This window comes from Taudactylus pleione, unplaced genomic scaffold (assembly GCF_031769625.1).
Source record: "Taudactylus pleione unplaced genomic scaffold, aTauple2 ptg000129l, whole genome shotgun sequence".
In the NCBI taxonomy this organism is placed as follows: domain Eukaryota; kingdom Metazoa; phylum Chordata; class Amphibia; order Anura; family Myobatrachidae; genus Taudactylus; species Taudactylus pleione.
The window spans coordinates 6,988,569-7,003,439 of record NW_028284531.1 but is presented as its reverse complement, the minus strand read 5'-3'; the positions used below and the strand labels follow the sequence as shown (position 1 = coordinate 7,003,439).

Below are 14,871 nucleotides of genomic sequence, written 5' to 3'. Positions count from 1 at the left end.
GTAGGAACACCACTACTTTTACTAAACAATTGACCCTCCAACAGTCCTTAGCAAGGAGGATGAAGTACGACAGCAGTCATCCTGAAGCAAAACGTATAACTGAGGCCTTGACTGCTATGTTGGTGTTAGACGTGCGTCCGGTATCCGCCATTAGTGCAGTGGGATTTAGACAATTAATGGAGGTAGTGTGTCCCCGGTTCCAAATCCCGTCTAGATTCCACTTCACTAGGCAGGCGATACCGAGACTGTACAGAAACGTCAGAAAAAGTGTCCTCAGTGTCCTGAAAAATGCCGTTGTACACAATGTCCACTTAACCACGGACATGTGGACAAGTGGAACAGGGCAGACTAAGGACTATATGACTGTGACAGCCCACTGGGTAGATGTATCACCTTACGCAGCAACAGCAGCAGCGTCACCAGTAGCAGCATCTCAGAAATGCCAGCTCGTTACAAGGCAGGCTACGCTGTGTATCACCGGTTTCAGTAAGAGGCACACCGCCGACAACCTCTTAGAGAAACTGAGGGAAATCATCGCCCAGTGGCTTACCCCACTTAGACTCTCCTGGGGATTTGTGATATCTGACAACGCCACCAATATTGTGCGGGCATTACATCTGGGCAAATTCCAGCACGTCCCATGTTTTGCTCACACAATAAACTTGGTGGTGCAGAATTTTCTGAAAAGCGACAGGGGCGTGCAGGAGACGCTTTGGGTGGCCCGAAAAATTTCTGGCCACTTTCGCCATTCAGCGACTGCGTGCCGAAGACTGGAGCGCCAGCAAACACTCTTGAACCTGCCCCGCCATCACCTGAAGCAAGAGGTTGTGACGCGGTGGAACTCAACCCTCTATATGCTTCAGAGGATGGAGGAGCAGCAAAAGGCCATACAAGCCTATACATCCACCTATGACATAGGCAAAGGAGGGGGTATGCACCTGACTCAAGCGCAGTGGAGAATGATTTCCGTGTTGTGCAAGGTTCTCCAGCCCTTCGAACTTGCCACACGTGAAGTCAGTTCAGACACTGCCAGCTTGAGTCAGGTCATTCCCCTCATCAGGCTTTTGCAGAAGCAGCTGGAGAAAGTGAAGGAGGAGCTAAGACGGAGCGATTCCGCTCGGCATGTGGGACTTGTGGATGAAGCCCTTCATTCGCTTTGCCAGGATTCCAGGGTGGTCAATCTGTTGAAATCAGACCACTACGTTTTGGCCACCGTGCTCGATCCTAGGTTTAAAGCCTATGTGGTGTCTCTCTTTCCGGCCGACACAAGCCTGCAGAGGTGCAAAGACCTGCTGGTGAACACACTGTCAGCTGAAGCGGAACGTGACACGTCAACGGCTCCTTCTTCATTTTCTCCTGCAACTGGGGCTGCCAGGAAAAAACTTAGGTATCCTAAGCAACCCGCTGGCGGTGATGCAGGGCAGGCAGGACCAAGTTTGGACATCTGGTCCGGACTGAAGGACCTGGCAACAATTTCTGACATGTCTACTGTCACTGCATATGATACTGTCACCATTGACAGAATGGTGGAGGATTACATCGGTGACAGCATCCAAGTAGGCATGGCAGACAGTCCATACCTGTACTGGCAGGAAAAAGAGGCAATTTGGAGGCCCCTGTACAAACTGGCTCTATTTTACCTGAGTTGCCCCCCCTCCAGTGTGTACTCCGAAAGAGTGTTTAGTGCAGCCGGGAACCTTGTCAGCGAAAGGCGTAGGAGGTTGCTTCCACAGAATGTGGAGAAGATGATGTTCATCAAAATGAATTATCAGCTCTTCCAGGGAGACCAGCCTCCAGAAGGTACAGAGGGACCTGTGGTGGTGGATTCAAGTGGGGACGAGTTAATACTTTGTGAGGATGAGGATGTACACACTGAAGAGGGTGAGGAATCGGTGGATGAGGAGGATGAGGATGACATCTTGCCTCCATAGAGCCAGTTTGTGCAGGGACACATTAATTGCCAGCTTGTTTTGTGGGGGCCCAAACGAACCAATCATTTCAGCCACAGTTGTGTGGCAGACCCTGGCGCTGAAATGATTGGTTTGTTAAAGTGTGCATGTCCTGTTTATACAACATAAGGGTGGGTGGGAGGGCCCAAGGACAATTCCATCTTGCACCTCTTTTTTTTCTTTGCATTATGTACAGTTTGGGGCCTAGTTTTTCAAACTGCCATCCTGTCTGCCACTGCAGTTTCACGCCTAGATGGGTCACGTGTTTGTGCCGCCCACTCGTGTCGCTTAGCATAGTCATCCAGCTACCTCGGTGCAACGTTTTGGACATAAAAACACTATTGTGAGGTGTGAGGTGTTCAGAATAGACTGGAAATGAGTGGAAATTAAGGTTATTGAGGTTAATAATAGCATAGGAGCAGAAAAACCTACAAATTCTGTGATTTTAGCTGTTTTTATGCTTTTTTTAAAAAAAATACAGATCCAAAACACAAAACCCAGAACCCAAAACACGGAAGGGTGGTTTTGGCAAAACCAATCCAGATCCAAAACACGAAGAAAGATCCAGATCCAAAACCAAAACACAAAACACGAAAAGTGGCCGGTGCACACCCCTAGTTATAACACTATAGTGTGACAACAATTTGCACACAAGATTATTAGAATTACAATCCATGACCCACAAGGTGATCTGGTCATGTTACTTTAGTGTATAACGGATTAAAACACTTACAGTCAGGTGCATAAATATTGGGACATTGACAGAATTTTCATATTTTGGCCTCTATTCACCACCACAATGGCTTTGAAATGAAACAAACAAGATGTGCTTTAACTGCAGACTTTCAGATTTAATTTGAGGGTAATTACATTCAAATCAGGTGAACGGTGTAGGAATTACAACGGTTTCTATATGTGTCTCCCACTTTTTAAGGGGCCAAAAGTAATGGGACTATCAACTCAAATGCTATTTAATGGACAGGTGTGGGCTATTCCCTCGCTATTTCATTATCAATTAAGCAGGTAAAAGGTCTGGAGTTGATTCTAGGTGGGACATTTGCATTTGGAATCAGTTGCTGTCGACTCTCAATATGAGATCCAAAGAGCTGTCACTATCAGTGAAGCAAGCCATCATTAGGCTGAAAAATCAAAACAAACCCATCAGAGAGATAGCATTAGGTGTGGCCAAATCAACTGTTTGGAACATTCTTATAAAGAAAGAACGCACCGGAGAGCTCAGCAACACCAAAAGACCCGGAAGACCACGGAAAACAACTGTGGTGGAATTATTTCCCTGGTGAAGAAAAACCCCTTCACAACAGTTGGCCAAATCAAGAACACTCTCCAGGAGGTAGGTGTATATGTGTCAAAGTCAACAATCAAGAGAAGACTTCAAAAGAGTGAATATAGAGGGTTCACCACAAGATGTATACCATTGGTGAGCCACAAAATCAAGAAGACCAGATTAGAGTTTGCCAAACAACATCTAAAAAAGCCATTACAGTACTGGAACAACATCCTATGAACAGATGAGACAAAGATCAACTTGTACCAGAGTGATGGGAAGAGAAGAGTATGGAGAAGGAAAGGAACTGCTCATGATCCAAAACATACCACCTCATCAGTGAAGCATGGTGGTGGTAGTGTCATGGCGTGGGCATGTATTGCTGCCAATGGAACGGGTTCCCTTGTATTTATTGATGATGTGACTGCTGACAACAGCAGCAGAATGAATTCTGAAGGGTTTCGGGCAATATTATATGCTCATATTCAGTCAAATGCTTCAGAACGCATTGGACGGCGCTTCGCAGTGCAGATGGACAATGACCCGAAGCATACAGCAAAAGCAACCAAACAGTTTTTTAAGGCTAAAAAGTGGAATGTTATGCAATGGCCAAGTCAATCCCCTGACCTGAATTCGATTGAGCATGCATTTCACTTGATGAAGACAAAACTGAAGGGAGAATGCCCCAAGAATAAGCAGGAACTGAAGACATTTGCAGTAGAGGCCTGGCAGAGCACCACCAGGGATGAAACCCAGCGTCTGGTGATGTCTATGCGTTCCAGACTTCAGGCTGTAATTGCCTGCAAAGGATTTGCAACAAAGTATTAAAAAGTGAAAGTTAGATTTAGGATTGTTTAGTTTGTCCCATTACTTTTGGCCCCTTAAAAAGTGGGAGGCACATATAGAAACCGTTGTAATTCCTACACCGTTCACCTGATTTGGATGTAATTACCATCAAATTAAATCTGAAAGTCTGCAGTTAAAGCACATCTTGTTTGTTTCATTTCAAAGCCATTGTGGTGGTGAATAGAGGCCAAAATATGAAAATTCTGTCAATGTCCCAATATTTATGCACCCGACTGTATCTACAAGAATCTGAAGAAATGTCTACTTTATATAATACCCATAGCCTGGTTTGTTTTTACAGTCAGGAGCAGTTGCATTATATACTATTTGTTACCTTGAAGTCGTTCATCGGACATGATTTTGTTGGTCTGATTCCATGTACTGTCAATGAATACAACTTTCTTCAAACAATCTATCTTTGGACTTTTGCCCTCAGTCTTCAGGTCTTTATTCTCACTGTCATTACTATCAGCTTCTAGTTTTTGACGTTTCATAGTTGGTTCAGAAGTAGAGTCTTTATTGTGAGTATTACAGTGACTGAGATGCAGAAGGCTGTCCTTGAGAGGTACTGCCTGTGGACCTGGAAACACTAGAATAATCTGAAAGAAAATAAAAAAAGCAATTAAACTGTTGGACGAGCTGAGAAAAGCTCTCATTTTCACAACCAATGGTGCTCACTATAGGTCTTTATGCATCTCTCTCGCTTACAAATTTGTTATCCCCATGTGTCTCTCCTCAGTCACTTATCTGCCAGCAACATACCATGCTGCTATGATCATTTTATAACCCTGCATGCACGAAGAGCTGTCCTGGTTATCTTTTCTCCTAAAGCCGTAATCAATCAATATAATAGGTATGGATGTTTAATACACATAGGGGGGAATTCAATTAGACAAGAAGAGCCGTGATTTTGCGTTAAGTTTTCACAACTTTTTTTTCGCAACTTTGGATATCCCCCTAATAACTAATTAGGCAAAAAGAATTTCTTATTTAAACTTAATTCCACCTAATGACGACATATTTGGGGTGAAAATGTAAAAAAAAAAAAGTGTTGAAAAATGGGTTTTAAGTACCGAGTCAGGTATGTTAGGGGGCTGTATGGATGAGACAGGTGTTTTATAGGATTGCAGGTGGCTGCAGCAGGTGTATTTTTTTTTTTATTTAAACTGCACTTTATAGACATAAAAATATACTAGCACCCATTTTAATGTACCCAAAATTTAACTACAGCAATTATTTTTTCCCAAAAATATTGTTTATCATTTTTCAACACTTATGCAAACATCCACATAACAGCCATTTGACACAATTTAAGAACTCAAAATACTTTTATTAGGGCTAGTAATGCACTCTTATATTGATTTCCTAGGTCAATTAGGCTTTTTATGGGGTACAGACTGATTTCCCCAAATTGTGCTGTACTTATCGCTGGTTTTGCCATGCGCAGTTTTCGTAATAGGATAGGACGAATGGGAGCGAGCATTGCCAAAAGATGCAAAAATATCGCACCAAAACTGGCGAATAGTGTTTTATCGCGGCTAATTGAATCCAGCTCTTAGTAGGGCAATGCCAATGTGTAACTAGTGGGGGTTAGCCTCTTTATAACCAAGATCAATTCAACAATTTATGTCGTTTTGGTTCTGTCTGCAACACATTTTAAAATAGCCCAATTTAGAAAAACACACACACAAAGGGGCAGATTCAATTAAATGTGGAATCTGCTGGGACCCGTTCTGGCGGCTTTTGTGCCTTTACTGATAAGGGTTGATTTTGCTCGCAGTTTATGGAGGTGTGAGCAGGATCAGCTTTCCATTATAGGCGGAAAAAGGCACAACATGAGCTACCAACGGAAGCTCCTGTTCAACTGAATCTGCCCCTAAGATTCTGTTCTTTGTAACCTTAACACAACCAGTGGAACCTCACATTCACTTGCCATGTGATCCACTACCTCTATAAAGTATACAGATAAATATATGCACTTTACACTAGGTACAAAGAAATGAGAGTATTCCCCTAGTTAAAAACAAAATCATAGGCCTGTGCCTTCCCTTTTCTGCTAGCACTAAAACAGAAATAGAGTGGTCTCCATAAAATTGGCATAGTCAGGCAGGAGACTTTGGGGGGAATTCAATTAGTGGCTGGATATGCCTCGCAGCTAATTGATCACACCAAGCGGTGAAAAGCTATTCAATTAATTAGCCTTTTCCCTGCGCGGTCAACCAGGGATTAATGCACACTAATCCATTTATTCTGCATAAAGTGTGGAATCAATGGGTTGTCCCCGTGGCATTCGGTATGAAAAGCCGGCTGCCGCATGACCGGCAGTTCGATTCTCGGCTGCGGCAGCCCGACAAAACAGCAGAGCCCGGCAGCGGATACCCGACAGCGATGGAAATCCCGATCGTCCCTAAGGTAAGTATAAACTATACTAACCAACCACCCTAACCCTCCTTAGGGGTGCCTAACCCTAACCTCCCCCTCTAAGTGCCCAACACTCCCTTCCCTGCTGCCAGAGGGGTGCCTAATTCTAAGTCCCCCCCGGGGGTGCCTAACCCTAACCCTCCCTCCCCCTAGCCTAACCCTAACCCTCCCGGGGGGGGGGGGGGGTGCCTAACCCTAATTCCCGCCCACGTACCCTAAACCTAACCCCCGCGGCTGTCCGCTTGCGGCGCCCGGCATCCTTTCGATCGGGATACCGGGCACGTGTCTCCCGGCGTCGGGAAAATGACAGGCATCTAAAATCTAGACGCCTGTCATTTAACCCTAGGTGGGATAGAGGATTCGGGAAGCCGGCGGTCGGGATTGCGGCCACCGCCTTCCTAAACGTATCCCGTCCCTGTATATTAAACCCCGTCAGGGTGCCTTTTTTACAGGCTTTTCCTTGCCTTTCTTGAAGCTGCAAGGAAATATCCACTTCAGGGTCTTAACGTGCGGGGTAAACCCCACTAAGTGAATAGGCCACAGCAGGTAATTAGCCGCTGGGTTAGATTCACCTATACATTGTGCTCTGCAATGCTGTTAGGGACTCTAATTATGTCAGTTCAGTGATCTCACAATATATCCATAGTGTTTTACAAGAACATTTAATGACTAAAGTGCCACTCTAACAATACCAGCAGGGTACAGTTGTTAAACCACTATATTTAGAATGCTGATATTTTCTATACCTTTCATACATAGCAAGCAGTGGGGAACTGGATATAACTTGTAAGCAATTTATAAGATTCAGCTACAACTAATAATTCTTATTGCTGAATAAAAATGATTTTCTGCATAAGAATTTTACATCTGTAACAAGTGGGGAATATACAGCTCTCTCAAAGTGAAAGCATGCTATTCTAGCCAATCAGGGGGCACTTCAGGGCCAGGATAGGATTATAAAAAAAACAAAAAACTTTATTTTATTAAAACATGGTTAATTCAAATATCAAGAGACCTACATTAATATCGGTATGTGTAATCATGTACTTGACTTACGTCATGCCTGTGATTGTCATAATCTGGAATACAGGGATATGTATAGACAGTAACGTCCTCATGTGCAAGAAGTTTTGCATGTACAGCAGTGCTTTTCCCATCCGTTTCATTAGGGTGTTTGATAATATCAATTTTTAGAGGAAGCTAAAAACAAAACAAAATACATTACCACCACTTTATTACATTCTTAGAATACTAATGCTAAACGCACATGGGCACTAGCTATGCACTTACAGTATGCTCATTCTGAGTTACAGCTTAGCTTGAGTATTCAAAAATATAGGTAATCCAGCTCTATTGTGAACATAATGTCTTATGCCGCGTATCCAATACGCAACATTACTGAGCGATTGCACGATTACAACATCGTAATAGTGCAATCGCTCAGTAATCGGGCACTAATCGCGCATATTAATGTCGGAAACGACCAGCGATGCTCGCTCCCACTGGTCGTTTCCGAAATCAATCATCGCCCAAACATGCTGGTCAGCCTGACGATAACGTTGTTAGGGGATGAATGATGTGCCTACACTGAACGACTGTGAAACGACTGCACGATTACAATGTTATAATCGTGCAGTCGTTTCTAGGTCTGCTAGTGGATGTGCCCTATTACTTACAATACACACGACAGACCATAAACACAGTAAGCAGCAGTTAAAGTGCATGAAGAGTTTAGGGAAGTGTCAGTGTGTATAGTCATCTTGATCACTATAGAAATTAAATTATATAGATTGACAGGTTTCTAGCTACAGTAAGCATAGTTCACAATGAGCATACCACGATTTACTTTTTCATACCCAGATTATGATGCAACAATTCCAAACATGGAACCAAACTTTACATATAAAAAATGGGCACCTGTAGGAGCAGCAATGACTGCATGGCCACATGAATAATTTGCACTAGCATTGCACCTGAAATCACAATCAGCCTGCAGTCAATAACTAGTCCAGTTAAATATAAACATACTATCTAAGAGTCAGAAACTAAAATGGTGCACTAGAGGTTTTATGGTTACAGGTAGAGATCAGGGGAGAAATATTTCCGAATGCTGGAGGATCATAGGTCTGACCTGGAAGTCACAATCACATGCAGGGCCGTAACTAGGGCACCGCAGGTCAGAGGACGCTGTTTGGGCCGGTCAATTTTCCTGTTTATTATCATTCTCACTTGTAGCTTCCTCTTCTTTCATCCCCAGCATATCCTGGCCTCCCCTATCTCTTCCCTGGCCCTTCCCCATGAGGCCATGACTCTTTTTCAGGTGCACTCTCTTAAGTTCCTATTTAAAAAATGGGGGAAGGGGCGCCAATGCTCTCTCTGGCACAGGGCACCAAAAAGTCTAGTTATGGCTCTGGCCATATAACGCCGGAATCCGCTGGGACAGGTAAGTCACTGCTGGGCCACCAGGAACAATATGTTGACATTTCACTATCTACATAATAAATATCGACATGGTCATTGTCAACATTATGACCATGTTGACATTATCATATTGACATAATGACTGTCTAAATATAATAACCAACCCATTTGCACAAGGCTACCTTCTAGATCATGTTATTGTAAGTAATTTGTTTGTATTGTGATCCCCTCAAAGTACAGTGCTGTTTGCATAAATGATAATAGTAATAATAATACAACTCAGTAGTAAGCAGTAAGCTCAGCTTACTGCTGTTTATGGCTGTACCACATCTATACATGGCCAAGTGGTACAGTCCCACTGCCTTTCCAGCTTTAGTGAATCCTTCCAGACCTTGCAGAGTCCCCACCTTGCTGTAGCACAACGCGCACACAGCATTCGCACATGCACATTAGTCAGCAATCCATCATGGGCAACATTACACTGCCAGCAACTCAGTAGAGGACTCCACGAAGGAGAGTGGCAGCAGTGGACCTTGCCAGGCAGGTATTTGGTATAGTTGTTATATGGAGCCCTTAGAAGGAGATTTATCAAACCATCTAAAATAGACAACTAGAGGTTTTGCCATAGCAACCAGATTTATCTAGTACAGTTTATAAGACGATAGGGAGAATCTGATTGGTTGCTATGGGTAACACCGCCACTTGTCATTTTCAGAAGATTTGATTAATCTCCCCCACAATTATGAATTATAAGGCAGCGTATGTTTACAGTAGGACAAACAAAACCAGTGGGCGTGGTTACATAGCAAAGAAAGTTTCAGCAACTTCCTAAAATCAGAACAAGTGCAAATAGTGGGCAACAAAACTATGGCAGATTCCCCAAATACAATATAAAATAGCTGACGCTGCAGGCCTGCTGTTATTTGTTTTGGATAAAGCTGAGAAAGAAGGAGATTCAGCTTGCTCCAGAGAAACTCTAGTATATATGAATTACTGAAAACAATTAGCAGAGCCACATTGATAATTGCTCAGACGTTTAATTAGGTCACCAATACTAGAAGGTACAATTGGCTTGTTTAAGTAAGCAAGCCTTTCTAGGCTTGCTCCCTGTGCTATGGAATTTCTGAACCTAATTGACAGACTTGGTTGGCCCAGAATTAATTTCTGAGGCAAAATCCTGTTACAAGGTCAGAAAATCCTTTGCAGATTTAAAAGTGAAAACTCAGGAACACAAGTAGCCCTTTCCACAAAGTGAGTGTGTGAGTGTGTGTGTCTTCTGGAGCAGGATAAGACACACATGAGGCTGGACAGAGGTGAAATCACAAGAAGTGTCTCAACTGCACATAAAATTCTCTCAACCCTTTGGAGACAGATTACTTCAGACAAATGGTTGTTAAAAACGGTACAGTTTGCCATTAAAAAAAATTTCCTCGCCAAAAATGTGTACCACTGAAAGATTGCAGTAGCAGGTTACACAAAACCCTAAACATAGCCCTGGCAGAAGGCAAGATAGAATGTGCAGACCCACTGCAGAAAGGTTGGACCAGTCACATTGCCCATAAGGAAATAAAATGGTTCCTTCAGTCCAGTGTTAAATGTGAAAGCTTTGAATCAATATCTGAAATTCAAAAGTTTCCACATGGAAGGCATATAATAAGTGCCATTTCTACTTCAGCAGAATTGTTATGGTCTGAAAATAGATATAAAATCTTCCAAAAACACAGGAGGCTACTAATATTTGGATGGAAAGGTCATCAATATCAGTGGACAGTAATGGTATTTGGCCTCTCCAAAGCCCCTTATAGCTTCACAAGGGTAATGAAATCGGTGCAGTCTCATATCCGCAAAAATCAGTTTATTGCTTACCTGGACAATTTGCTTTTGACAAACATAGATTCACTGAGGGCACATACACACTTAATGATTCGCTTCATGAGCGCTTTCGTTAAATGTTTGCCAGGCTCAATGTCGTTAACGTCATTGAGCCTATACACTGAACTATATTGTCAACGATATTGTTCAGTGACGTCACCGGCAGCATCACTGAACATGCACAACCTGACGATATCGCAGGTTGGCCTGCATGTTCAGGCAATGAAAGATATTGTTAGCGAACTGCGGGAGCGTGAATCGTTAACTATATCTTGCATACACACTGGATGATATTACGAACGATTAAACGATATAGTTATCGTTCACAATATCGGCCAGTGTGTACGAGTCTTAATTCTCATACAACACAGAGACATGACGCTGTCCCTACTAACAGACCTAGGTTTCACTATAAACCATCTCAGATCTATACTGGTTCCAACTCACCAGATTCCCTTCCTGGGGATTAACCTAGATACCATTCTCTCTCACTGAGTGCTCCAGTGGGCAAATGGACTGCAATTCAAATAAAGTTCTCAAAACTTTACACAAACAATATCCAACTCTTCGGGATCTGGCAATAGTGCTTGTAAAGTTGATAGCACTATCACCAGGGTTCTTCCATGTTCCCCTATACTGAAGACAGGCCCAATATTTGCGAAGAGAGCTATTCCATGATGATCTTACACGGTCAGACCACATCAATATAACTTCCCCGGTACTTCAAGAAATTTCCTTTTAGAGCACCATGTCCATTCCGTCTCCCAGACCACTAATAGATCCAACAACAGGCAGTGAATTCTGAGGCTGCCTGTTTCTAAATGGGGTCCTACAACGCAGTGTGAGATAAAGCAGGAAGATTCTGATCTGAGGAGCGATGCAGCAGACAGCGCTGACGATCACAACTTAAGGTTAAGTGTGGGGGGGAGGGCATGGAGAGGGGCAAAGGGACAGACATTGAGGGGGTAAAGGGTTCTCTTTTTTTTTTTTTTTTTTTTTAAATGCTTATTACGTTATTTTGATACTCTAATTATTTTGGCTTAGGGTGCCTTGAAAAATTATAAAGACCGTAAGTGTGCCAAGAACTGAGAAAGTTAGGGAACCACTGCGTTACACTCTAACTTTCAGGATTTCCAAGAGACAAGAAGGACACAGGTCACAACCGTAAAGAGAATAAATCCTAGATTCCAACCTCTTAAAATGTCACACTTGGAAGAGCTAAAAAAGCTTGTTACTTGGATTGTTTACCTTCCCTGCATCAAAGGATATTAGTTACCATAGAAAGTTGCAAATTTGAACAACTGGTAACACTGTTGTATTTTACCAGTATACTTTGTTGCATTACTGAAACTCATGCTCCAACTTGCTACTTCGTTATTATTCAGATATTTATAATAAAAAGCTTAGTTACAAATTACAAATGCATCTACTCTTTCTTAACAAATAAGTCATTCTATTTACAATTCTACAATACAAAGGGAATGGACTGCCATTAGTAAGCTTCCGAAAATATGAAAAGTGGCTGCAGCTGTGCACCCAGCTGACAGAGGGTTTGCATGTGACCTCTGTGCACGACCTAGCTTTCCCGCTAGGCTGCTTTAGCTGGGTGCTCGACTTCAAAAGGGCAGATTGCACCCTGCCCTTATGGCGGTGCCTTCTCGGCACCATGCTAAGACAAGCCCCGGATGCTGTCCCCACCAGCACCCCCAAGAGTGATGAAAAGAGGGCACGTCTTACAGACACGCCCCCTTTTTCATGGTAATGACCCTTTTCAGGGGGGAGGGGGGGGATGTGGAGCGAGAGTGCCCTTTCTACAGTCCTGCGCCAGACCAAGAATTAACACTATGAACCTCCTGCTCTGTGGTGCATGCAGCTGCCGGTTTATGATTAGCAGGGGAGTGATTTTCTATCACTCTCTCTGCTTTCAGCAGATCTTCGAGGGTTTGCTGCCTATGCCCACTAGCTGTTGCTAGGTGGCAATCCTATTCCCTAGTTCAAATTCAGTTTGCAGATTACTGCAAACTACAGTCAAGAGCCTAAGCAGTGGCTCACTAATAGTTACTGGTGAGGCTCACTTGCTTTAATGAGATCGACATGTATAAAAACTAAAAGAGAATGGGGAAGCAAACATAGAAGACATAAGTGCTACACATGGAGATACAAAGATATCAGCTGCTTAGATATGTGTGTGACATATTTATTATGTGTGTTCCCAGATACCATGTTTTCTATTAAATGGGTTCTAATAAAAAGGCATCTGGCTACAATGCATCAAATTGGTCAGAGGTACCAAGACCATTTTATTATTTCCAAAGTATGGTATTTGTGAATGCAATTACATAAACAGATAAACAGTATATATGTAGCATTTTTCTGGCAGGTAATTTGTCCAACATGAATAAGACATCATCATATATAGTACATCATATATAGTAAGTTAATTAGATGTGGAGGGCATTCTGCAGATAGGATTAATCAACCACAATAGCATAAGTAGATATAGCAGCATCAGCAGAAGTAGTCTTTTATTTAAAAATATTAGGCAACGTTTATATAACTGGATCCTGCTAGCTACCGAATCTCTCCCTGATCGGGTCTTTCCTCTACCATCCCTAACCCATTGTTTCTCCCATTTACCACCACTACCCCTCCTCCCTTTTAGAATGTAAGCTCTCTCCACCTGTTTCATCTCTCGCCCAGTAATTCTGGCTATATGCTACAGCTTGTATTTATATCAATATGTTATTTAATATAAATTATGTTACTTTGTTGCCTTGTTTACCCTGTTTTGTACCTTTACTATGTACGGTATGGGGGAAATTTGTGGCGCCTTAAAAATAACTGTAAAAGGTGCATACACACACAACGATTTAGTAAATGAACGATTTTAGTAAACGATTTTTGTTCACTTTTCAAGGGAAAAGTGAACGAAAATCGTTTACTAAAATCATTAATTTACTAAATGTAATGAAGATTTTTTTGAACTACAAACGATTTTTGCATATTCCCTTACTGAAAATCGTTAAGTGGGTCAGTCTGACTAACTACAAATGTGAACACGCATGATGGATAATCGTTCATCATTTTAACTCAAAGTGAACAATTTTTTCAACGATTTCGTTAACGATAATCGTTAAAAAAAATTGTGTGTGTATGCACCTTAAATAATAATAACAATACCATTGTTTTATGTGTCATGGGGAGATGAACCAAACCTTTGAGAGAGATAAGGTGAAGTCGTCCAGCTTTTAACTGTCATTTTACAGCCAGTGCTAGATAAATGATAGCTATAAGCTGATTGGTTGATATGGACAACTTCTCCAGTTTCTCTATCCCAAAGGTTTGATACATATCCCCCTAATAGTCAGAATAAACAGAATGTGGAATGTCCTAATAGGATGTGATGCACATTGGCACATGCAAATGAGTATGCAAATTAAATTGTAAGCCATTATCTTCTGTTCATTATAATTAAAGGTGTACATGGGCCCTGGAATAAAGTAGCTACAATAAAACACAGTGGGCAAAGTGCAGAGTAGACATTTCATGGGACAGATATTAGGAGATAAGATAGATTTCTTACTTTCACAGATGGGATATCCCCTGTGGGCACGCTCTCTACAGGTACATAGCAGGTGTAGCAATAGAACATTCTGGAGCTGTTACATTTCGGACACTTTGACCTCCCTTTCTTTTGTGCCATTTCAAGTACTTTTTGAGATGAGACTTGTAAATTATCCAACATGTCATTTTCTGATGATGAACTGGCTTTTCCTTGTTTGTCATTGGACATAATTCACACGAGGCCTATGGATTTCAAATATACATAGAAAACAACATATAGGCTTAACTGAGAATGGTAACAAACACATAAAATATAGCAGACCTACATGTGTTAGTACTGTGCTCTTCATCACTGTAGAATGCAAATATTACATTTTATTTTAAATGCTGAAATGTTTAAATGATATGTTAAAGGCGTTCCTACATTTATGGGGAAACACAAGACTTTTTAAATCAGAGAAACTTAAACTGGGTACACACTTGTTGATATATATCATTAGATCAACGAACGAT

General features: G+C 42.0%; 1 protein-coding gene across 6 annotated transcripts in view; it reads right to left on the bottom strand.

The window, feature by feature from the left end:
• Positions 1-14,871, bottom strand: part of DTWD1 (DTW motif tRNA-uridine aminocarboxypropyltransferase 1) — a 56,289-nt gene that overhangs the window by 37,433 nt on the left and 3,985 nt on the right. For all 6 annotated transcript variants that reach the window (XM_088472805.1, XM_088472807.1, XM_088472806.1 and 3 more), the window contains 3 exons: positions 14,378-14,601; positions 7,558-7,701; positions 4,415-4,679 (listed from right to left, as the gene is read on the bottom strand). In XM_088472805.1, the coding sequence (XP_088328931.1) occupies positions 4,415-4,679; positions 7,558-7,701; positions 14,378-14,587 (619 nt within the window). In that variant the 5' untranslated portion in view covers positions 14,588-14,601. The remainder of the gene's footprint in view (positions 1-4,414; positions 4,680-7,557; positions 7,702-14,377; positions 14,602-14,871) is intronic.